Source organism: Camelus ferus, chromosome 19, assembly GCF_009834535.1.
Source record: "Camelus ferus isolate YT-003-E chromosome 19, BCGSAC_Cfer_1.0, whole genome shotgun sequence".
NCBI classification, from domain to species: domain Eukaryota; kingdom Metazoa; phylum Chordata; class Mammalia; order Artiodactyla; family Camelidae; genus Camelus; species Camelus ferus.
Window position 1 is genome coordinate 29,455,437 of NC_045714.1, and position 26,537 is coordinate 29,481,973.

The 26,537-nt window shown below is 42.1% G+C and overlaps 1 protein-coding gene across 8 annotated transcripts in view; it reads right to left on the minus strand.

Moving 5' to 3' along the window:
• The window catches only part of PLCB1 (phospholipase C beta 1), a 648,190-nt gene that overhangs the window by 91,652 nt on the left and 530,001 nt on the right, over positions 1–26,537 (minus strand). For all 8 annotated transcript variants that reach the window (XR_004313135.1, XM_032461845.1, XM_032461843.1 and 5 more), the window contains 6 exons: positions 25,355–25,408; positions 22,378–22,597; positions 17,957–18,137; positions 831–907; positions 634–723; positions 101–158 (listed from right to left, as the gene is read on the minus strand). Coding sequence is in view for 7 of the 8 variants with exons in the window: in XM_032461845.1 (XP_032317736.1) it covers positions 101–158; positions 634–723; positions 831–907; positions 17,957–18,137; positions 22,378–22,597; positions 25,355–25,408 (680 nt within the window). In the remaining variant the exon portion in view is untranslated. The remainder of the gene's footprint in view (positions 1–100; positions 159–633; positions 724–830; positions 908–17,956; positions 18,138–22,377; positions 22,598–25,354; positions 25,409–26,537) is intronic.

Below are 26,537 nucleotides of genomic sequence, written 5' to 3' on the forward strand. Positions count from 1 at the left end.
GGAACAAAGCGTGGCATTTCTCTCCAGAGGCTCACACAGTACTTATCACAGGCCCATACTTGGTTGGCAAAGGAGTGAGAGGTTAATTGACAGGACATACCCTCTTGATGTACTGCACCACCTCCTGAATGTATGACCGGATCATCTCTGTCTTTTCCCTGAAAGCAAATGACAAAGCGATCACGAAAGGAACTCACTCATCATCGACCAACATGGGAACGTCAGCCTTCCAGATGTCAGTTTACAGAACTCTTAACATCCTCCCTCCTGCCGCAAGGCAGGTATCATCCACCAGCTCTGAACAAAGGTCAGGTTCCACCCAAGGCTCGAGCTCTGTTTTCACTAAATGCCAGGAAGGGAAGGTTGACAAGATCTGAAGAGAAGATCTAGCTTTTCCCTTAGGGAAGGTCTTAACTAAGCCTTTACCTAAAGGTCCTGTGTGCACCTCAATCCTTTACTGAGCTGCTCTTTGAGTTCACTGTTAAAAACCTTAGGAAAGGGATCTTTGGAAAGGCTAATTAGAGGAGAATTTCACAGTAGGATCTTTGTATAGTTAAACAGCTGTTACTCTGGTAGAAAAGAAATTAATCCCCAGGTAAAAGGTGGGAAAGGAAAGGTGTTCCTTCTACTCACTCCTCCATCTGGCTTTTGTCTTTGGATTTAGCTTCTGTTATCTTCTCCTGTCTCTTTTTATCCATTTTCTTCTTTAATTCCTTCTTCTCTCTGAAGGCAAAATGGAAGTAAAAGGGAAAAAATGACAAATCAAATAGCAATTTGGGTTTAATATGTTTACCTACACAAATCCATTGTAATGAGAGTGGAAGGCTTACTTCTCACAGATTTCCTTGAGCTTCTTTAACTGATTATTCTGACATTCTTCAGCAACATCCGTCAATTTTTGAATAAGCTGGGGAAAGAAAATGCCAGTTGGCTGTTTTATATTATCACAAACAAAGCAGCCTTCCCTCCTCCCCTTCCATGTCAAAGAACAGTTGTCTGAGTTAGAAAATCTGTGATGTTTAACAATCATTAAAACCATCAGATATCTAACATAGGCAATAAGGACATAATTTAAGACATCACATCATCTAGGCTTTAATGTGAAATTCTACTTCTTATCTGTTTGTAATTAAACAGGATTATTGGGCTGGTTACTGCAGCTTACAGAGTGCAGTGTGGACCCAGGTTTCCATCCCCACTTTATGACTTTCTCAGACTGTGGTTTTGGTCACAGGGCCTACATTTTCTGAGCCTGTATTTTCTTGGTTATAAATGAGATTGTCAATGCTGTCCTCTCTTGGAGGTACTATGAAGCTTAAAACAAAAGTGAGTGTGGTACAACTGTAAGTTATAATCAACGGTGAATTATAATTCTTGATTTCCAGCTATCATTCATCACTTTACTGCTTCAAGGAAGACATAAGTTTCCCCATCTTAGAAACTGATGCTTGTGTCCTTGTGTGGGTAACTTCCAAAGAACATCAGAAATTCTCTTCTGGGCTACCATGTTGGATTTTGAATTTTGCCATATCAGCAATTGTCTTGCATCTATTTTCTTATCAGACCATGTGTTTCAAGAGGGCAGTGACTCTATTTTCATTTGTGTTCTTTGCCCTTCACACAATTTCTAGGCTTCAACAGGTGCTCAATGAATGCTTGCCAATCACATGAGGGTGCTGGTGCCCTCTGGCCCTTCCTCGTTCTTTATTCAACACGAAGAACCTATGGAACCTTCTGCCATTGCTCAGGCAGCGGTAGCAATTGGCCCGGACCCTCCTGACTGAAGCATTGAATAGATGGTATAGGCTTCTGGTGAAAGGCAGCTCTCTGTTCCCCAGAGATGCAGATTCTCAGTTACAACACACGGGGTTGACCAGTTCTATGTAAGTGGTAGCCACAATAGTACCCAGGCAATATACACAAAATACCAGCGAACGTTCATTGATAATTTATACCTGCCAAGCAGAGTTGGAAGAGTTTTAAATATATTAACTTATTTAATTCCAAGAGTTGCCCTGTGAGGTTAGTACTATTTTATTCACTTTAATACGAAGAATCTGACACGCAAGGGGGCTCAAGTTCCGGGCTTGGGGCTACGCAGGAGGTAAGTAGCAGAGCTGGGTACAAACCCAGGTCCATCAGGCTCCCCACCTGCAGCAGCATCATTATGATTTTAGAAATTGTTTTTTAAAAGCCTCCTCTTATCTAAGAGAATAAAAGAAGTCGAGGGAGAAATTCTCTTACAGAATTACAATAAGAATCCACATTAACTTAATATTAACATGAAATTCAATGCACTCATCTGTGAAGTGCACTGAATCTGAACAAATATGAACTGGAGCTTGGGCCCATAGAATATCCATCTGATCACGCAAGAGAGATTGCCTGATCGTGACTGTCACAATTAAACAAATTATGAAATATTACAGCTCAGTTATGCCATTTGTCAAACCGGCTAGATGTAAGATTTCGCAGTGCAAAGACTGTGGCCGTTTCCTTGAGGTTCCCGCGGCACCTCTGTTCTAGCTGAGGATGTGCACACAGTGCCTCCCCTTCCCAGAGGACCTTTCCCCTCCCCTGTTCACTCCCAAGGAGTTACAGAGGGTTATCTGGGGGTTGCAACACCAAAATCACTTATAAGCAACTTCTTAAAAATACAGATTCCAGGGTCTGCTCCTAGGACTGTGGACCTCCCCTCCCCATGTCTAAGGGCAGGGCATGGGAATCAGTGTTTCCAAAATCTGCTCAGATTGGGGGAAGGTACAGCTCAGGGGGAGAGTGCATGCCTAGCATGCATGAGGTCCTGGGTTCGATCCCCGGTTCCTCCATTCAAAAAAATAAATAAATAGACCTAACGACCTCCCCCTCCAAAAAAAGTTTCTAAAAATAAACAAATAAAGTGAATTAAAATATATATATAAATATATTCCTATATGACTGAAATATTGTGCTGTATACCAGAAATTAACACAACATTGTAAACTGACTATATTTCAATAAAAATATTTTTTAAAAATCTGCTCGGATGCTTTGGATGCTCTGCCAGATTGAGGGGGGCTTCTGAGGACCCGCCCTCATTCTACAGGCCACTGCTGAGTCTCCCAGCAATGCCTCTGAGTTCAACGACATTCGTGCCTCTGTCTCCGCGTTCTCATTTCCATCACTCACCTGAGTCCAGAACAGTGTTTTGATGATGCCGACGCCGGCTCACATTTACTGCTTTCCTCCCGCCTCCTGCCCTCTTCCTCAGCAACGTAAACACCCCGGCAACGGAGCCTGAGAGGAGCTCTCCCAGCCCTCGTACCCCTCTGACTTTCAGTTCCATGTGTTTTCAGCCCCCACACAACTGCCGGCACCAACCGCCCTCAAGGTTCCTGAGAGGCTTCCTGTCGGCTGCCTCCCCTGGCCTTCCTCTCTGCCCCTCCCTCGGTCCATCTGCACTGGTTCTTCATTTTTCTCAGAATGAGCCCCCCCCCAACTTTCCTCCCACAACAGACACCTTTATCTAAACTATTCCATTTGGCCACAATCCAGCAAATATTTATCAAGTGCTTACGAACACCTGGCATTCAAATAAAAGCTCTGAGCTGATGAGTTAGCTTTCAAGATCTTGCTCTCAAAGTGTGGTCCAGGAGTCGGCAGCATTGGCATCACCAGGGAACACATCAGAAATGCAAATTCCCAGGCCCTGCCCGGAGGAACTAAATACAAGTCTGCATTTTAACTAGATTCCCAGCAGATTCATGTGCAGATTATTGAGGAAGATGGAGACGTTTTAGAAGTCCCCTGTTATGGACTGAATGTTTCTGTTCTCCTAAAATAAATATATTGAAATCCTAACCCCTAATGTGATGATATTAGGAGGTGTGATTTTTGGGTGACTAGGTCATGAGGGTGGAGCCCGTGTGAAAGGGATTAGTGTCATAATTATAAGAGACACCCCAGAGAGCCCTCTCGCCCCTCCCACCATGTGAGGACACAGCTGGAAGAGAGCGCTCCATGAGCCAGGACATGGGCTCTCTCCAGACACCAAATCTGCCGGTGTCTTCAGTTTGGATTTTTCCACCTTCAGAACTGTGAGCAATAAATGTTCGTGGTTTAAGCCACCCAGTCTCTAAGACACCCTCTCAAATTCCTTCTTCCCCGTCCCAAAAGGGCTTCAGGACTTTATCTGCATGGGTCTTCCTCACCCCAAACTCAGCTTCCTCACCTCTGAGACAAGGATAATGTGTCCCTCCCCAGGGTGGCTGTGAAAGCTGGAAAGGAAAACACACGTGCGATTCCCCGTAAACCACATCATAGGGTCTTAGCTTCGTTTCCTTACCTTCCTGCCCAGAGAAAGGTCCTTCCTTTGCTTTTCGTCCTGTCTTCTCCCCGCTGTGTCAGGACCACCATTTCACTTTCCTCTCTCACACTTTCTTCTGCACTGGATACATTCATTGCCTTTGCACAAAAATACTTCTCTATTTTCTTGTCCTCCCAGATGAATTTTTGCTCCATCTTCGACCTGCCTTTCCTTTCTGTCCCTAAAACGGAAGGCTAATGGCTGCTTCCAAAGCTGCAGTGCCCCAGCCCCAAGAGTCTTCAACCCCACCATCTTGCTTTCACCCCAACTGCTGGAATTCACCTGATTTTCGTGTTAAGATTATAAAAATGTTTTTGTTACTAAACTTATTGGCCATTTCTCAGGATTTAACTTTTATTATTCCAGAGAGTCATAAATTTTATTAGTTCACAGCACTCTTAGGATCTCCGTAATTTTTTTCATGGCACTCTTGGGCCAAAAGAAATAAAAGAACAGTTCTATTTATTATATAATTCGGTCCAAATAACTTAATAGTAGTACTCTGAACAGTATCCAAGAGACGTTGCTCTGGTTTCCTTCAAAAACATAAAATATCCCACAGTGCCCCTGTGACTTCAATGTGGTGCCTCCGAGGGACATGACACATGGCTGGGGAATCACAACTCTATCCTCTTGAGAGGATGCTGGCTGCCAACCTCTCACATAAAACTCTCTCCTTAATTTACAGTATCTTCAGCATTTCCACAGTCACTCTTCTCTGACTCTTTTAAGTGCTTCACTTCATTTCTGCATCAATTACTGCCCTGGGACCAGCTCTAGTTGAGGACAGCTCACCAGCATCTTGACATCTCTACAAACACATTTAGGATTTGTCCCCCCGCAGAAGACAAGGCATCGTGTTTTTCCATTAACTATCATCATTCGGTTGAAAAGCGCACATTACCTTTGACTGCCCTCTGGAGTGCTTTCCCCACTGGGTGAGCCATGGAGATTTGCTCATTTCTCCCATCACTGAGCACCTCCTGGCTTGGTGTTAACAGCACTTTCATTCACACAGAGTCTCGTTAACTCCTGCCTGGACCGGGCAAGTCTTCCCTCCCTGCCCTCAGTCTTTCCTTAGTCCTTCTACTCCATCCAAAATACTCTTCTCTTTGGATGTCCCAGAGCCTTAACTGGCTCTCTATCCTCAGCTAGGTTACGTTCCAGCTGTAAATTTCCTTTCCTGATTAGCGTTCGGCAGACGCAATAAACTAGGCAATGTTTTACTCCCAGACTGTCGGGGCACACACCCGCTTCTGTGCTTTTCCTCGTGTTATTCCTCCACCTTGGCGATACTCCCATCGGCATGGGAGATGGCATGGAGGACATTCCCGTGACTGCAGGGAGTTCCATTGGACTGAGCTGCTTGTCCGTGCCCTGATCTTTTCCACACCAGCCACTGGTGATGCTCCCCTTTGACTGCCCAGATCACGTTGGTCCTTGGCCCCTCACTGGCTTTTTCCATAAGGTACCACTTGCTGAAATTTGCCTTTGTGTGTACATACATTATTACCGCTCTCCCAAAGGATGCCACCAATGTAATGTCTTTCTTAATTCTTTGGAACCCCGGATCTACACAAATCAGGCACTCAAAAATCATTGTGAATGAACTCTTTTAAGAACCACATTGACCCTGACCTTGATGATAGTTACAGAGCATTATGTCCAAGACATGTGCTGTCTTCTTGAAAATACTTTTAAAACTATGTAATTATGGTATTGCACAAGCTAAGTTTTGTTCCTTTAGGAACAAATGCCTTATTTTGAAATTCAGGCATGTGTATTTTTGTAAGTGTGGTTTCTGCATGCAACTAATGAAAACAGAGTTTTCCTAGAATCCCAAAGAACGTGTTTAAAGAAGGACATCTCTGTGTTGAATATGACAAATGACAAGCGTCCTTCCACTCTGCCCAGCTCCCCTCAGTCTTCCCCAACCTCCCACACCTCAGACCCCTCCCTGTAGCTTTCTGTCCTTTCCAACTATCTTCAAAAGCTCATTCTGACTGAAATTCTTCCCTTCCAGCACTTACTGTTTTCATTTAAACTTCCTCTGCTTAAAATCAGGAGGCAGAATAATGAATATTATGACCTTGTTAATAATACGTCACTATTGTAAGACTCACATTAAACTGGCCATGAGATTATGTATACAAAATATATATGTCTGCATCAATAATGTATCTCTTTCCTACCCTAAAAAGAGAGCGTCTAGGGCTCACCTGTGGGTTTCTCCCTCCAACCTTCCTTCTCCTGGAAGAACTTTCTCTGTTTTCTGAGAACTGGCTCTGTGCCTAATGTGGATCCCATGGAGCCGCTGCATTCTTAACACCCATCCCTTGGCCAAAGTAATGGGTCCAGGAGAGACACTGATCCAGGTTGGACCAGTCATGATCCAACTCCAGCCACAGGTAATTGGTTGAAGGCTGTAAGCTTGGCCAATCATATGACCCTAAAAAGGCTTGCCCTAAGATTTTTCCAACCTGTCATTGGAGAAAGAAATGTAACTTAGAAGGGGTTGGTGCCTATCTTTTTTGATAAGAGGAAGCCTGTATGCTGCTTTGGAAAAAAATAATACTAGTATGCTAGGAAAAGAGTGAGACAAAGACAGACAGACAAACAGACAGACAGACGTGGAAACGGCTGTAAGTGGCTGCTGGCAGGCATCTCTCTATCCCTTCCCTTCTCGCATGTGGATAAGTCAGTCCTTTCTTACATGACCTAGTCTAAGTTAGTACTTTTCTAGTTTAAGTTAGTCCAACACAGGTTTCTGTCACTTGCAATCAAGAGAATCCTGACAAAAAAAAAAAAAAAAAAAACAGAAAAAATTTCACTCCTTAACCCTGCAAGAGGATGGAGGAACATCTGAATATTGGGCTTAGGGTTTCTATCGCATGAGGTGTGAAAATAAGACTCAGAAGAGGGATTTTTCACACAGTAACTAAAGTAGTTTTTAACTAACCTAAGGTACTCTTGCTTTTGGTGTGTTTATGAGGATCTACTCATAAGAATTGCTCACTTATGTATTAGCCACAAACCTCAGTGAGGATACAAAAGGAACAAAAGATTAGTTTAGAATTCCTAGGGGAAAAAAAATCAAGAGGTACATGGTAAACTGAAATGCAATAAACAATATTTAATTTTAACTTTCAGTATAATTTTTCTTTCCTGGCCCAAAGGAATAGACATATGTCAATTATTTTCCTTGTTTGTTTACCACTCATGACAACCCTCCTAGTTAAATGTTCCAAACCTTTTAAGGAATGAAAAAGAAAAGCCCTGGGGAATATAATTTCATGCTTGTTCTCAGCTCCATGCGGAATTTCATTTGGTTTAGTCATTTGAGGCTGAGGGAATGGTTTCCAAGGAAGAGAATAATTCCTTGACTCTAACTCAAAAGGGATTAAAAAAAAATGTGGACAGAAATTGTCATAGTTGGAGCCTTTTCTAAGAAGGACAGTTTTGGAAAATGGGCAAAGAGCCAAGTATAGAATATTCATACTTCAGGCAAACTCATCTTCCTCCCCATCCCACCAATATTTTTAGCACCTTCTTTCCTGCTGGTCAAAGCATCCACTTTGAGTTTACACCATAAATTGTTATTCTTCCTCAAAGACTTAATTTGTGATGCTTCTAAACTAAATAGTGATCTGTAGAGCAAACACATCACTGCCAGTTTAAAAACTAGGTGGATGTCTAACCAGGGGTGTATCCTGGCCATTCAAATTGAGAAATATTCATTCATTCATTCCACCAGTATTTACTGAGCACCTATGATGTGCTTGTATTGATGGTCCAACTCTGAGCCAGCAGACAAGCCCTGTCCAGGTGGCGCTGACCTGCCCCACCAGCTCCCTTCTCTTAGAAGCAGGAGAAAGTCTTGGACTAAAAAGGTAACTGTCTTGATCATTTTCTGAGATAGACTTCTATACCTATACATTTTTTTTTTTTACATTTCCACACCTAAACAGAATTTGTAGCTGCTTATTGGAATCTAAAGGTTTAAAGGATCTTTGGAATTTTCTTTTTACTTGCAGAGCAAAGCAATAAATTGAAGTGAAAAATCCGACCAAGACTCCTGGTCCGTGTCAATCAGTTGGCCCAATAAATCTATAACATTTAAAATTGCTTTTCACTTTTAAATTATGCCAAAGTAAATGCCAGCTTCTTTGTTTTCTGAGAAATATAAATGGGTCAATGTAACAAAGCCCCTTGAATGATATTTCTGGTATTCTTTCTTAAGGCTATCAACTGGAAATATCTTCAAATTTTAAGAAAAATCAAGAAATTTGATAAAGGAAACCCTAGTTGAAGCATTTCATCAACCTCAATGATGTCTGGGCTTTGATGTCTCAGTACTTGGGTCTTGTTTTCTCATCAGTAAAATAGAACATCCAAATTATCTCTAAGGTTCCTTTAATGAATTATAACTATTTTTCTTCGGCTATAAGTATGTTTTTAGAATTCAATGATGATTTTAAAATATCTTGAAAATAATAAAAAATAGATATTTATGGCCATGAATCATTTATTTTAATGATAAAGGATATTTATTTTTATGATAAAAGAAGTTTCATTTAAAATGATTCATACATAGCTTTAGGTAAAAATTTACAGCAGGGAAGAATTATCCTGTTGTAACTATAAAAGGCTAAGGAAGGTACTTTAAGAGACCTTGAAAAGTTGGTGCAGTATCACAAATGGTCCATTTGTGGATTTCTTGATTAGATTAAAAGAAAATGAGAAAATGTTTGCATATGATCAAGTTAGTTGAGATCGTTATATGTGATTAAACCAATTGAAAAAAGAAATCCAAACCACCAAAATTTTAGGATAGGCTTCAGACTTCTAAAAGATGTCAAGACCATTTAATTTAGAATAAATGAAATAACTAAATATTGCTTACCGCTCAGAGGTGGGAAGGCAATAATGCTCAAACTGGAATTTTTTCAAATAATTAGCAACCTCATTAAAAGAGGCATGATTTGTCCTGTGGTTTGTAAGTGAAATGGTGCAATGAATCAAGAGCTTAATATTTCACAGTCCATTTGGAAGCTAGACCCAGAGGAGCTGCCCATGAAGATAAATAGCACAGCATGTCAGCTCCTTTTTTTCCTTAATGCAAAATATATCATTTCAAGCATCTCTCACTTGCCAGATGGAGTGCAATGAATTCTGTAATTCCAGAGGGCACAAACTAGATGATCAGACTTGGGGATTCTATTTTGGAATTTTCCTTTCAGCAGCATTTCTTCTGTTCCCTAAGCTTCCTGAAGTTGACACAAGTCAAAACTATTATTTTCTTTGCCTTTGGGATGGGTTCTGTTTACTTACTTTTTTCCTTAATCTTACTTAAATAGTTACGAACTAACACATAAAAATACATCAAGACATATCACATGTGCACACAAAAGGGAAAACAGGGCTTGCTTATTGCTTAAAACTGAAATCCTTAATTGTTATTTTAATGCCTCTGAGAGTTGAATCGTCTCTACATTCTATAAACCAAGTGAAACCCGCACTAGAGTCAGAGGGGGGACTTGATGTGTATTTCTGTTCTAGAAACAAGGATGAAGACACTCAAAAGAGGTGAAATGACTTAGCTAAGGTTATGTAACTAAAAATGGAAGTCATGTCTCTCTTCACTCTAAATCCTGTGTAAACTGTCCTTTGGAAAGAATGATGACTATGATCTAGGCATTGTATTAAATTCCCAAGGATTATTTTATTGAATCTCACATCCAAACTATGAGGGCTGTGTGTTGATTTTGGGGGATAAAAAAGGCCCTAATTCTCCACCATCCCCTGTATTCACACTCTTTGCAATGTGACTGGCAGCTCCCCTAAACAAGAAATAGAGTCTGTTTCCCTCTTTCTTGTATCTGGGCAAGACTTATGACTTGCTTGGAGGAAGACGTTATAAGATCTCTTAAGAGACCTTGTCCAATTCTACTTGCTCTCAGTTGGAAGCCTTTCCCCCTTGCACATGGACAAGCCCGGGCTAGCCTTGCTGGATGATGAGAGATGTGGGTCAGTCACCTGCCTTGGCCAGGTGACAGTCAGTCAACCACACGAAGCAGAACCTCCAGGGGACTGGCAGCCGAACCACAGACACATGAACGAGCCCAGCCAAGACCGGAAGAACCATCCAGGTGAGTCAACTCGAACTGCTACACACAGAATCATGAGCTCAGCAAGCAGTTGCTGTTTTAAGGCAATGAGTTTTGAGGTGTTTATTACGCAACAAAGCTCACTGAAGATAAAGACAGGCTTCACAACCTGTGTTCTTAATCGCGGTAAGCCCCTCAGGGCAGGGGCCACGTTTAGGCTTAGCCCACAGGAATTCCCGCACCAACGAGGACCACAGCAGGCCTTCAATACCTTCGGCTTATATAATTACATAAGCATGTTTTATATGCTCTAATTTGCCAACCTTCCAAAATAGTAAATGAAAAGATATAGCATAAACTCTATGGATCGAGAGAACAAGAGACAATCCATCAGAAAAGCAGGCAATGGATGAGAAGAGTTTGTAGAAAAAAGGAATATAGGTGGCCAATACTCACAAGGAAATATGCTCGTTTTTGATCATAATTAAAGCAATAGAAATGAAGATAAATACCATTACTATCTATCTACCTATCTATCCATAGCTATCTGTCTGTCTGTCTGTCTATGTAGCTATCTGTCTGTCTATGTAGCTAGCTAGCTATCTATCTAGATCAACCTCAATTCGATTAGGGTCACCCAAAGATGATCAGGAAAATTGACAAATAAGAACACATTCTGACAGTCATTTCCTCCCCTATTTCACTACTAAAAGTCTTTTATTTATTTGGCACTTCTCGTTTGGTGGAGAATGTAAAGCTTTCAGGAAAGCTAAATCATTTATTTCTCAAGAAAAGTGATCCCACATTAAAGTCAGAACGTTGGAGGAAGACAGATCACACTACCACAACTACAGTGGGGCTCCATCCTGGCAGTGCAATTACTCCTGGCCCATATACTTCAGCTGGGCAACCGCAGAAGGGAGAAAACTCAAGGTTGGCTCCCAAACAGGCTGCAGCATCCAATGGTGCTGACAGAAATCAGCAGAAAGGAAGACGGTGAGCTCCCTCAGGCTACAGCAGGGTGTCAAAAACTGCAATACACATTTATATTTGAACTCAAGATTCCATAGCCAATTCATGTATTGTAAAAAAAAAAAAGCATTAAAAAGAATGATTTATACACATTATCTCATTATTCCTCCTTATAGTTCAGTGAAGAAGATTATTCTTATCCTCATTAGACAGATGAGAAAACAGAAGTTCAGAGTGGTCACACAGCTACGCAGTGGGGGAGCAGCGGCCAGAAGTGATGACATTTGTCTCCAGACCCTCACTCACCACCACTCACATCCTGATAGGCCATCCCATTAGGAGCTGGAATTCACCCAGAACTTTCACTGTGAAACACAACTTTCAGTTGCCAGGATCGGCAGGGAACTGGGGCACTCAGGTGGAAGGGTGCTAATATTGGTTTGAGGCCCAGGAATGATTGCTGGTGGAACAGGCAGAGGATGTGTGAGAACACCAGCCATTGAGGTCTGTATGAAGGAAGGGAGAGATGAACGGGTTTGGAACACGTGGGAGACAAAATACGAGAAAGAAGAGAAGAGGGGGGAAGCGAAGCAAGATGAAACCAGCCTCTGCAGAGAAAGGAGTATGGTGCTGTGAGAGAAAGCGAGGACATCTTTATCTGATGCCACTGAAACTGGGAAAGAAGAGAGAAGACAAAAGGGCAGGTCAAACACTGCTGCAGCTGGGAAGTGACCCCAAGGACATCACCTCCTCTCACTAGGCTGTAGGTGTTGAGCCTTTAACGTGATGCTGGGGCTGATTCTGAGAGTGATCGAGACCACTCAGAGGGACCCCTGAAGAAACTCTATCACTTATCAAAGTCACATTTAAAATTAAGACCTTACCCTAGTGGTATGACAAAACTCAGGGTCGGCCTATGGCAGCTGATGAAACCCAGGTAAGTTAGAGTAGATTCCCCAATCATATAGCTCTTTCCTGGAACAGAGGTCCTTAGCTGACCCCCAAGATATCTACAAAGAGGTTTTATGGGGTGCAAGAACTCGAATGGGGTCGGGGAACTCACACCTTTATCTTCACTCTCTTCTAGCTGAAGGTAACTGTTTCCTTCTGTCATGGAAACAGGCAGGAAATCACAAGAGATTTCTGTAAGACGTGTGACTTTGTCACCAGTAGATACCCATCCAGCTTGACAGGCAAGCTGTGGAAAGGGGACAACACACTAGTCTTTCCCACGTCAACTTAGAGGAGCTCTACACTTAATCTAAAATGCATTTTGAGTGGGGAAAGGGTATAGCACAGGCGGTAGAGCGCGTGCTTAGCATGCACCCGAGATCCTGGGTTCAATCCCCAGCACCTTCTCTAAAAGTAAATAACCCTAATTACCTACTCCTGCCAAAAAAATAAAAACAAAAAAAAAAAATAAAGAAAGAAAATGCATTTTGAGCAGAGATAAGAATCCGTGGCTCTAAAACCTGACTCTGCAACTAGAATGTGTAACAAGTCACCGGGGACTCCTATCAAAATATAAATTGTGATTTAGCAGGTCTGGGGTGGGGCCCAGGGCTCTGCGTGTCCCACAGGCTACCAGGTGGTCTGGGGACCACGCTTTGAATAACCAGGTTGCAGAGCTGTTTGGAGGTTGAGTTTTAAGGGTAACGAGACTTTTGTTTTTAACTGAAGTATAGTCAGTTTACAATGTTCTGTCAATTTCTAGTGTACAGCCATACATACACATACATATATCCCTTTTCATATTCTTTTTCATTATAGGTTTATAAGATATTGAATATAGTGCCCTGTGCTGTACAGTAGAAACTTGTTGTTTATCTATTTTATATATAGTAGTTGGTATCTGCAAATCCCGAACTCCCAATTTTAAGGATAATAATTCTTACTTGGACAGGAAGAACAAGTGCTTTGAAGCCACAGAGTCTATGAAGCTTGGGGTGCATTTGGCACCTCCTATGATAATATTAACAGTCACCTCAAAAATACTCTCTTGGTTTTTATCCATCTCTATTGTTAGGCAAATTGTCCCCACATCTGTGTCCCCATATCAGTTTGGTCTCATTGATCACATAGGATTAGATTGTAGTACACGCTCTCTGCGTGTGTGCTGACCACATCTCCCTCATCTTCATCCCTGTCTATCAGAGGGTTTGGCGGATATTAAGTTGTAAAGAACACGTGGCGGCGAGTGTACTGATGTCGTGGTTTCTTTCTCAATCCTCGAACTGTGGGTTCACATTTGCATTTAATTCCCAAAGCAATTTTTGGAGATAAAATATCTTCTGCTTAATTTTCCTTATCACCCAAATACTCCTTTTTACCTGGGGCCTACTTGATTTTTAATTACACTTTCGTTTGTCTAATTTAGCCTAAGAGGCCCGTTTGTAATTCAGAACCACAACCAAAGATAGAATTCACACCTCCAGGAGCCTTCAGTCAAAAGACTTCTACGCAGAACAATTTCTAGTTATTACAAACGGAGTTGACAGAAAAGTCCTGGTACACATGTCGGCTAAAGGCATGTCGTATAAACTGATGCCTGAAACGGCCATAAAATAAACCCAGTGTGGTTCTAACTCCGAGGTGTTTTGGCCTTAGCCTTCCTAACAAAGGCCCGCACAGTACATTCAAAGGCACTGAGGCTCTACCTACACCCAAATCCACAATCACAGGGGTGATGGGGGAGCATTTTGAGTAGATTGCTTACATCTGGCCTGAAAGGGCCAGGCTGGCTTGGACGTAGATGCATGCTATTCTGAAAACTCATTAAAGCTTTCGCTCTGGACACATTCATTCCTTCTTGGGGAGAAGGGGCAGGAGCACGTGTTCTGCGATTGTCACCTCCAGTGGGAGTTCCACCACCTCTCCTGCTCCAGTGTCCCTTCTTCATAGGGATTTTCCCACCTATAAGCCAAGCTGGGTTTCCCCCAGCTCCCTGCCACCCGTCTCCTCCAGGACAGCGTCTGTTGAGCACTTTCTATGCCCCCGTCTGGCGGGATTGGACACGGCGCTCACGCTCAGGGAGTCCTCCTGGGATTTTGAGGTTGTGCGGCTGCTTTCTGTGATTTCTGCTCCCCGTTTCTGCAGCTCAAGTCCCCTTCTCCCCAAAAGGCCTTTCTGGGATGTCTGGGCTTCTGTTTTCACCCACACTCTGAATTCTTGCTTCGCGAATCTCCTAGGAGTACTGGGTTTCCCCTCTTACTCTGCCACGTCTCTTCTGAACTGGCAGGCCCCTCTCCTCGGGGAGTGGAGTCTTGCCAGGGGTCAGCGCTCTGAGGAAACGCCAGGTGATTACGGCTGGGTTGCCTAGTCCTTGACTCTGTTGGCCCACTTCAGTCATCTGCCAGAGATCCCCAGGGCTTCTCGCCCTCAGACCACTATCCCTCTGAACTGTGCTTCAGAATGGCCCCTTCCTGGGGCCCCGCTCCTCACCATGAGCCAGGCAGCTCAGCCCCACGGCGGTCCTTGTGAAGGTACTTCAGAGCAGATCACTCCTCTGCTCAAAACCCTCCATAGGCTCCTACCTCACTCTGAATGAAACACAGAGGCCACACAGAGGCCGACGAGACCCTAAGAGATCTGTCTCAGGCCCCAGAAGTCCCACCTCTCTGACCTAAGACCCTATAGTCCTCCTCAAACAGAGCCACCTGCTGGTCCCCCGGCACACAGGCCGTTCCTCACCCAGAAGCCTTTGCGTTTGCTCATCTTTCTCCCCAGGAAAACCTCACCCCATCAGTTTGCACGGGTCAGTCTTTCTCCTCCCAACTCAAATGCTGCCTTCTCAGTGCATCTCTCCCTGGATACTCTATTTAACATTTCAAAGCACGCTTCTCTTCCTCCCCCAACACCTCACCCCCTATTTTCCAAATACAGACTGATTTCTCCCCTAAACCCTGACATATCATATATTTTACCAACTTATTTTGTTTATGATCTGACCCCCAACTGTAGGTTCCATAAAGACAAGAATTGTCATTTTTATCTTCTACTATTTAAAAGTGTTTGCTGAATGGGTGTCTAATAAGTACATGTGGAATGGGTGAGTGAATGAATTAGGGTTTCTTCCAGAGGTGATGAAAATGTTCTAAAATTGGTGATGGCAGTGCATACTTACGAATCTACTAAAAACCATTGAACTGTACCCTTTAAATAAGTGAACTGCAAGGAATGCAAAATAAAGCTCTCTAAAAAGAGAAAGAGGCCGTGTCCCAGCCATGGGAGTGGAGGAGTTGGCTGCGTCCTCTGTGTGAGCAGGTGTGAGGCCGGAGGAGAACCCTGGCTGGAAGTCTGAATTACGAGGCAGCTGCACAAAGGTTCCAAAGTAGGTTCTAAAGCTCTAAAGACTGAGGACCAAGGTTCAAATCCCAATTAATCCACTTTCTTTTTTTTTTTTAATTGAAATATACATCGATTTACAAAGTTGGGTTGATTTCTGGTGTACAGAATGGTGATTCAGTTATACATATGTGTGTGTATATATATTCCTTTTCATATTCTTTTCCATCATAGGCCATTACAAGGTATTGAACATAGCTCCCTGTGCTGTACAGTAGGACCTTGTTGTTTACCTCTTTTATATACCCAAATACTCCATTTTCTGATTGTGGAAATGTGGGAAAGTCACTACCTTTCTCTGTAAGTTTTTTATCTGCCAAATGCGCCGACAATAATAGCAAACAAAAGGGTTGTGAGGATTAAATTGAACAATTTCTGTAAATAGTTTAGCACAGCGCACAGCTTCAAGGAGAGTCCTCAGCACATGGCTGCTATTTTAATTATCATTATTGTTATTATTTTCTGGGGTCCTAGGGATGGGGCACTAAGAAAGACAGGCGGCAGTGGTTGTAGCCGGGTCCCAAGGCCATTATCTCCCATTACAATTCACTTGGATCTTCTTCGGTCTGTCAAAACAATCCCGTTTATAGCAAACCCAACCTCTGCCCGAATGCCCGTGCACCGCCTGGCTCTTACTTGGGTAGTTTACAAACGACTGAACCTAGTGCGCAAGGCGGCCCAGCAAAATCGCGCGGAGCTTGTTCAAAACAAATCCTTGCGCCGCACATTTCGGTGCAGAGCACCAGGTCTCCACGGGCAGGCCTGGACCGGAAGCATCAGCACCGGCAGCCCTGCAGGAGGCCTGCCGAACTGGAAATTCAGGGGAGGGCCCAACAATCTGTGTTTTAACAAGCCCTCCAGGCGATCCTGACGCATGCTCCAGTTGACAAGTGACCAAGTGGAATCCGAGTTTTTGATAAGCTCCTTTCGTGATTTTTGACCTGCTCATTTGCCTACTGTCGGTGAACAACTAGTCCTAGAACCGCAGCCCTGCCCTGTACCGTCTCTTACACGGTCATGACTCCGTGGTCCACTGTGGGGTCTGCACGCAGAGAGGGCCCCAGAGTTCTGTGACGCGGGCAGGCCTCCAGCAGTGAAATGAACAGGTGACACAGACACCTCAGTGGGGAGGCTGTAGCTCAGTGGTAAGAACGCCTGCTTAGCAGGCACAAGTCCCTGGGTTCAATTCCCAGTACCTCCATTAAAATAAATAAACCCAACTACATCGCCCCCCCAATTTTATTTTAAAAAGGAACAACAACAACAATATAAAACACCTCTCAGAACCCACTTCCTCTGGGCACACGAATGTCTATTAAGTGTACTCTCTTGTTTTGTTTTTGGCACAAGCTTGTTTTCAAGGCCACTTTATTGCTTGATTCATTTAATATATCTGTCACCCAATATTTATCATGTCCCCACTATGTGTCAAGGCATCAAAAACAATGGAATGTCACAATGCCTGAGAAAATATTTCAGGGGACAAAACTGCTAAACAGTGAAGAAGATGGCACTGCCTTTTTGGGTAGACAGAGTTCCACATCGGCCATTTAAATACTGACTTTCCCAAATGTAGAGCAATGGCTTGTATAATTTTTTTTTAGTCCCTCTTGTATCACGGCAAAGCTGCACTACTACATAAAAAGTCAACATTTATTTGCAACGTGTTCTTAATTTTCTGAAAGGTAAGTGTTATTTAATTCCTTGTGAGATTTCAAAAACTCCAAAGGAAAAAAAAAAAGGAAACCGATTATAGCCCCAAAATGAGTTAGTGGAAAAAAATAAAATAAAATAAAACATAGCTTCACTGGGGAACAGAGAGAAACCTGGTAGAGATGCTGGAATAATGAGGTTTGTCAAATGTTAGCATGGTGGACACCACGTCGCCTATGCAATTTCCAGTTCTAAGGAACAGTGATTTTGTTGCTTTTTAAAACCCAAGTACTGGGTTTTGATCATGATTTGAAGTTAAGCACGTGTGAAACCACGCGTCACAATATGGATCTGGGAAAGGCGTCCCACCTCTGTAACCTGGCATCCAAACAAGATTATTCAGTAAGGAAGCAAAATGAAAGCGCCAGCCAGACCTGCTGCTGTCTCGCGTTACGTGATCCAAGAGCATCAGACACTTTCTACAAGGAAAGAGGGTTCCAGCTACAGAAGCAGAAATCACATTTTCCAGGCTTACCAGCTTAATATGTTCTCGCTTCTGGTACTTTTCACTGTAATACTGTTCTTGCCGAAGATTCAGCAGCTGCTGCTGCTGCCTGTCCTTCAGGTCTATTAACTTTTGGGTCATTTCGGCGTCCAGGGCAGCGAGGTCCTGCTCAATCGTCGACGACCCGTGGTCAGGGCTGCTGGGTTCCGATCTGCAGAGACACAGAGCTTGACTCACACAACATGCAGGTCGTAGCAGGGTGGGGGCATGGCTTCACCAGAGCTCCTCCTAGAGGGAGCACTGTGTTTGGAAATAAATATTTCAATAGACCACTTGTGATAGAGGCTGGTACCCAAGGACAAGTTTAGCCGCAGAGGGTCTCCAAACACAGAAAGTGGATGAAATTTGTGTTGCCCTAGAAGGAGGTGGGGGCAGAAGAGGAAAGCCAGGAGGCTGGGGGCCCTGGCGGTGGTGGGGGGGGCCAAGGATAATCTCCCCTTGGGAAAAACAATTTCTATAAAGGATTTTTTAAGGCTGTTTTTTTTTTTTTATGTTTTTAACGTGGCATATAGAATCTAATTCCCAGCTACGTGTCTCCTATACAGTTCCTATACATTTCTCCTATATCTCTACATTGATGATTCCATAGGGGGAGTTGAAAAGGTGTTGAATTTTGCACCTGGACCACGTAGATTGACAAGGGAAAGCACGTGCAGATGCCACGTGCCGGCAACCTTCCCAGCTTATATGTTCTGCTTCTTGATGTCTTTTAATAGCAAGGATATGCTATTAAAACAAATTTCTTTGGGGGCAGAGCCAACTTCATTGATATCTCCACCCCAAAGGACACTTTCCTCAAACTGCTTTGGAGGAGGATGAATTAGGTTCATTCTAAATATTTATTGAGGACTTTCTCTGTGCAGGGTGACTTTCTTTGTGTTATTCATAGTCAACGATTTATACAGACACTAAGAAGTTTAGAACAAATGAAACAAATCAAAGCAATTCTCACTAAGTTATTACTGTGTTAAAATAGAGTGTGAGTCCTTCAAATTTTGTTCTCTTACTTCTTGAGGGAGAAACAGAGAGACAGAGTTGGATGGGGTACCAAGAGCAGGTCTGCTCTTTTCATTTATATGGAAACTTCTGCAGGAAGGGCCACCTCAGATATCCAGCACATCAGATTCTGCCTCCGTGTTTTCATTTGTGGCCACATGGAACAGGTAGGAAAGGTTTCTTGGCACTAATTCTTCTTGCTTTCTCTTTGGATTAGGCCAGCATCAGTGGCATCACATGGAGAGGCAGGTGGTTGAAGCTGGTGTTAGGATCCTGTTATGCCATATAAGGGATGCAGAATGCCCTCAAAGGCTTCTATTTGCATTTTTATGCACAATGCCAAATGAGAAGGAACACTCTGTCAGGCTCCTGGGTCCTGATACATCAGTATCGCAAGGCAGCATTGAGGGGGTCCCCCATCCCCCCATTATTCCTCAGTATCTGAGTAGTAGAGCACGGGTGAAGTGACTTCCATCTTAACATGAACATGAGATACATTTATCATCGTTTGTAGCAGGAAGTCAGTGTAGCCAGAACATAGAGGCAATGCTTCAGTCAACCATAACCATCACAGCAGAGGCAAAAGGGCAACATTTCCTGACCACTTGACAGATGCCAAAGATGCCCTAATTGACTTCTGGCTTTCACAGCAACCCAACTGGTAGGTACCACCTCCAGTTTACATTTGAGGAAACTAAGGTCCAGTGAGACAATCTGCCAAAGGACACAGCATCAGTGAGCAGCAATGCAGTTTCCACAAGGACAGACGTCTAGGAAATGCCAAAGTCTGTGCTCTAAGAACAATGCAGAATCGCACACAATGTCCGACAAAAACCATCTGCAAAGGATCTGCTCTTCACATTATGTGAAAGCTGAGTTCGGATGAAGGAGAAACTAATCTAATATAATGTTGTACTGGTGAAACTTATATAATGTTATAAATCAATGTTAACCTCAATAAAAAAATCTAAAATTATTTATTAGTTCACTGGAGAATAATAATTATAATAAACCCATTGCATATTAGCATATTTTTTGTGGAAAATAATTATACTTTCAAAACCAAAAGAAAATCAGTGAAAACCAAAAACCACTAATCTAATGGACATTATGTCCATTCATTACTTTGAGGTATTTTCAGGATTTTAATCTGTATCGAGGAGAATGGAAGGTGGACAGACATAATCAGACCTCAGTGGCTTGGCCTCTTGAAGGTAAGATTCTCCTGATGCATTTTTTGATATCAGATGCTTAGGGACTTTGTTTTTTTGAAGGAAAAGTCTAAAACACAGCCAAGGGGCAAGTGTTTCTGCATCTTCTCCAAAAACAGGGTTGTCTAAGGTTGCCTGTACAAGATCTATGAGATGAATTCTTCTGTAATTTCATACCAGGAACATTTGTATCTCTTGGAAAAGCAAGCCAGTTTCCTTTAATCAGATAAGGGGAATTATCTATTCCGTATTTCCTTTTCTCAGAAGCTAAGAGCTAACCTCCGTGTTCAAGGACAGAAATTACCTTAAATGGTTGGTGCTGTCCAGTCAAAATATAACGTGGGCCATATATTTGATTTTTTTTTCCAACTCTGTGACTTGAAATTTTTAGTTAACACGTTCAGGTGAAAAGAAATGAGTGAAATGAATTTTAATAATATATTTTACATAATTTGATACACTGAAAATGTGATCATTTCAACTTACAAATAAAATCAATATGAGTCGATATAAAAATATGAGCTATTTTACATGCTTTTTTTTAGTGAAGTCTTTGACATCCTGTATGTATTTTATACTTCAAGCATATTTCAGTTCCAATGAGTGACTGTTTATGGGTGATGACTCATGTATCGGACAGCAGGTCTGGTACCTGCAGGACACTCAATCTGCATGCATATGTATGTGTGTGTTCTTTTTTTTTTTTGAATTTTTATAAGATTTTTATATATGTCTTCTTTAAGTTCCTTCAATATTCCACTGGAAGTTTTCAGGATATGACTTATAAGTAAATAAACACAGGGATAAACAAACAACCACAGACATATCACTAAGATAGGAATTCAGAAGTCCAGGCCCAGCTTTGCTTGCCCTGTTTGGGAACAGTGGGTAAATGTGAAGCCTTTAGTGTTCAGCTTCCTCCTTGAAGATGTGACAAAAGTTCACCTAGATGGCTTCTCAGGCTGCTCCAGCTTGAAGAAATGGTGATTTTTGCTGGAGGGGTTTTGTTTGAGCTTTGAAGTTAAGCGCATGTGAAACCACAGGTCACAACATGCATCTGAAAACTGCCTCTTACCTTTCTCTCTAACCTGGCATCAAGATCAGGTCACTGAGGAAGGAAGCGAAGGCAAGGATGTGGTCCAGCCCGCCTGATTCTTAGCTCACTGACAGGTAACTTCCATGCTCACACAGTTCCCCGCGTTACCGTGTTAGCCACTTTGGGGTGATAACATGCAGGTCGTGTACACTGCTGTGTCCCCGGAACACACAGTAGGGACTCAATAAACATTGGTTGAATGAATGTGTGAGAGATGCTTCTCCCTGGTGTGGTCTGGGCACATAGGCTGTGGGCACTTCTCGGCCCCAAACAAGGGTCATCTGTACAAGGCTTTATGGGTTTCAGATAAGGCAGCAAAGGGTAGGAGAGATTCTCTTTATAAGACAAGTTGCCTCTTTCGCTAGGTTTGGTACACAGCAAAGTGTCACACGCCCAGGTTGGCAGCTGTGATTCGGGAAGTCAGCCAGTTGGTCCTGGACCCACAGGCTAGAACTCAAGGGTAGGAATTCCAGCATATCTAGTTTAAGAATTTGGTCAAATAAAGAAATTCAGTCCACAAGCCAAAGTGAGCTGAGGGGACACAACAATTGTAGAGTGAGGGGCTTTCCTTCTTGCGGTGGTGAGATCCAAAACAGGGTACCACACACCAAAAATCCATTAACTGTACTTCAATTAAAAAAAAATAACTATCAAGCAAAGACCATCATATGACAGTTTGCAAAGGAAGAAATAGAAATTGATGATAAATATGCCCAAAAATTCACCTGACGAAGGAGATGCAAATTAAGGTAATAATGACATAACTTCTTTTCTCCATCAAGTTTGCACTCTCATATCTTGCTGGGAATCACAAATTGAAACAGAAAAGTCTTTAAATTGATCTAGGGAATCCCACTTCTAGAAGTTTAAGAAAATAATTAAGAATATGTGAAAAGACTTACCCATAAATGTTTCTTACTACATTTCTTGTAATAGCAAATAATCGAAAACAACCTTTCTGTCCAATAGAAAATCATTTAAATAAATTTTAGTTTGTCCATTCAAAAAAACCCCAAAACACTGAAAATCCATGTACATGACTCTCTCCCTTCATACTACAAAGCAAACAAAATACCCATGCGACTCACTTTTTCTTACTGTCTTTTCTGGCTGTCTTTTCCAAAGCTGCTCTCCTTCTCAGATAGTCATTCTGGATTTCGTTGTATTTTGTAGTGTGTTCTTTGATGAGGTCAGTGGTTTTCTTGTGGTGTCTCTTAACCAGGTCTTTCATTTCTTTGTAGTGCTTCTTCTGAAGTTTCACAAACGACTTTTGTTGCTTCAGCTCTTCAACTGTCTGCGCCTCCACTTCTGCAACAGATGGGAATGAGAGCTAACAGGCACGGGGGCTGAGAGGACAGGCGTCAGGATGGGGAGCATCAGCGGGTGGAGCGATCTGAGTCCAATCCCAGCCCCCCCCGGAATTTTAAGAGCAGAGCTTCGATATCAAAGACGCGTTCCGGGCAGGCTCTTTTACTTGCTAAGGTTGTGATTACGTTACCAATTTCTTTACTCATAATTTTTCTTTCTTTAAAGTTGGGGGTTCCCTAGATACAGAGCCCAAGAGAGGGATTCAAGTGCAGGTGGTTTACGGAGAGGAGCTCTCAGGAGGAGGGGAGGGGGGGGCAGCAGGTAGGGAAGAGGAAGCAGCTGAGCAAGGATGCGGACTCAGCTGGAGTCTGGCTTCTGCCTGATTCCACGGGGACCTCCGGAGAGCGAACTGCACTCCAGAGTCCGTCTCACCTCGAGGCAAGAAAGCCAGCTTGTTTCATATTTGGGAATGTCAGTGCCTGGAGGCATCAGCTCCCGGAGAGGGGGCTTCCTTTTGGCTGCGGGCAGTTTCCGAGAGCAGGGGGAAGCTATGACCTGTTAGCCTTCAACATTGACTGCAGCCGAGAGGGGAGTGCAGCAGGCGGGAAAGGGCACGCGGGCGGACACCGGCAGGATGCCTTGTAAGGATCGCGCTATTTCTACTTTTTAGGGTGGTTATGGGGATGATCAAATGAAAGAACGAATGCCACGTTTTAAACACAACTCCTGGCAGTGTGTCTGTAGAGGCTTAATAAATGATTGTACGGGTTCTCCATCACCACCTCTAGGGGGCGCTATTCACAGTATGGCCAGTGTAGGTTTGTGTATTTATCACAGCATTGCTCCCGCACAAACCAGGAAGGCGAGGGGAGGTCCTTACTCTGATTTGCCCAAAGGCACCATAAGGCTTAACATCACTCCATAGTATTTTATTTAATGCTGAGAAAGCATTAATGTAACAGAGCTTGATCTTAAAACAGTCTTTTATCGACCTATTTAACCAATTCTAGAATATGCATTTAAAAAGCATGTTAACATTTCTAAAATTAAGATGCATCCTATTTATCAATGGACTGTCAGAATTCGTTGGTGTTTTTCCTTCTTAGCCATCCATCCATGAATAGTGGGGTGCCTTAAAATTGATGGTGCCTTAGATTCAATGAATTATTGTTTATTTAGACCTGAGATTAAGTCATAGTTCACATGTTTCCATCCTTTGATTTGAACTTTCTGCTTCTGGGAACACAAATATGTTATCATACATATTTGGAACTGTCAAGAGATTCAGAAATAATATATAACAGAATAACAATGGACCTGAATAGGAAATGAAATGTCTAGTGGATAAGCATGGAAGTCAGAACAATTATTTATGTTCTTAAAGGCTAAGGCCTTTAAGAAATTGAAATATGTTTCCCTTTTTAATAATGTATCTATTCTCCTGACATTCAATTCCTTTTGAGAAAGAGGCCAGGGAGAGAATCAGGTACATTTATTTAATGGTTTCCCTCAGGCCCAAATGGACTCATTACGGTTGAGTAATGACTTATTATATTAAAATTTATAATCATAAGGAGCTATTGCAGTTTGGGTGACAGATTCAACCTCACTTCTTTAAAAATGGTGTGCAGCACGTTGGCTATGGGGAGTTTAGCAACAGGGTTCAAGATGCTCCAAACGATGATTAAAAATAATTCCAGAAAGAGAAAGAAAAATACCATATGAGATTGTAAATACACGTACAGAAGTGCAAGAATCAGTAGGTGCACACCACTTTCAATTTTCACAGAGTGAACAGGCTTCAGTAGCCATCACTTAGATCCAAATCAGAATATTAGCAGCATCTCAGAGGCCCTCTTTTTGGTTTCTGCCTTCCCACCCCGACCCCCAAGTATAATCCAAATCCATGTTTTTAACAGTATAAATTAGTTTTGCCTATTTTTGAACTTTATGTAGCTGGAATCCTAAAGAATGTACTCTTTTGTGTTTGTCCTCTTCAACCTCATGCTTGTGAATTCTATCCATGTGGTTGAGTGTAACTATGAATTATTTCTTCAGCTGTACCCTGTTTCATTCCGTGACTATACCACAGTTTATTTAGCCACCTGACTATTTATGGACATTTGGGCTGTATACAGGCTTTGGCTGTTACCACTAGTGCTGCTTTTGGTGAACATGTGTATACATTTCTGTTGTATGTGGGGCCGAGTATTATAAACATCTTTAAGACGCTATTGCATACTGCTAATTGTATTAAAGAAAGCTTGTATCAGTTTTAGTCCTACTGGTTTAAGGACCTAACCAAATATAAAATATTTCCAAACTGTAACATTGTTCTTAAACACTGTATATTTTTTGGTCATGAATAGTTCATATTCTGCATTTCTAAACTAGGCTTTATTGTGGGCACTTTGGGAAGACTGCATTCCTGTCTACTGGGTCACATTTCCAGTATGAAACTGTTCTTGACTCTAAAATGTATCTTGTGAAATTATGTTATTTTTGTACCAGTAGGGTCCTATCTGCCAAGTATGGTTGCTTCTCTATGGTTACATCTTGTAACATGCTTGAACTAGAACGTGTATCTGTAGATTGTTTTAGAAAAGAAATACTAATATTGTATCTGTAGATTGTTTTAGAAAAGAAATACTAATGATGTTATTTTTCAAAGATAAAGAGAAATCCCCTCGCCTCTAAATACTTCCACTGTAGAATATTCAGCTGCTTAATTCCATAGGGACAAAGGGTGATATTTACCTGTTAAAACACTCTGAATGAGATCTTCCGTTTTAGCAGGTGCCTTTACGGAACCTGAAATAAACAGATATAATAAATAGCCTCCTTTAACTTTAAAAATACTTTTCTTCCTGAATAAAACAACTTTTGGCTCTTGAGTCTAAGTCTCCCTAAGGAGAAATTACCAATTCCGGGAGAAAATTATTCTAAAATATTGTAAGAAATGTCTTCATTTTTAACTTTGAGGGAACCTATTTAAATGTGAATCTCTATGCTCCATTTATAGAGAGAAAGGACTTCTCTCTACTTTGAATCATGGCAACAAATTCAGTTTAGGCTCTGCTACTGCCACCTTTTGGCAAAATCAGGAATGACAAGTGGTCCTTTAAAAAACAAAGGCTGACCAGCAGGCAGGACTAATGCCACAGTAAAGGTCCGTTGAGGGATGCCAAAATCACGGGACAAAAGATTAAGGAGAACAGGACAGTTGCGTAGTCCCAAAGGATCTCCTCCAAGATATCTATTAACGATAAAGGAGGAAATTGTAACTTTCACTGGGGAGACCTGGCAGATGGCATCTTAATAAGTGACCCAGCATCACCAATAAGGAGACATAGGAACACCAGGTACCCCTGATATGATGCTCTGAGAACAGCATTGCTTCTGTGATGTTCTTGCAAAAATGCATAACCTGAGACTAATCATGAGAAAACATCAGGCCAACCCAAACTGGGGGACAATCTACAAAATAATGGACCAGTACACTTGAAAAGTGCCAAAGGAATGAAAGACAGGACAGACTGAAGGACTGTCATAAACTCAGGGAGGCTAAGGAGACACGACAACTCACACAATGTGGGCACCTGAGTTGGAACCTGGAATAAATGATGTTAGTGGAAAGCAGGTGAGGTTCAAACAAGGTCTTTGGTTTAGTTCAGGGAATTGCGCCACTGTGACTTTCCTGCTCTGACTTGGACAGGTGTTTAACACTAGGGAAGAGGAGACCATGTTTGCAGTGTATTTAAATTTTAAAAAAATTTTTACTTTTTTAATTAAAAAATTTAATTAAAAATTTTTATGCTGAACTATGTTTTAAAAATAATTCTGTAAGTCAAATTATTTCAAAACATCAAGTTAAAAAAATCAAATGCTAAAATGCTAAATTCTCTTTTACTCTCAAAAGTACAAGGCTATATTTGCTGAC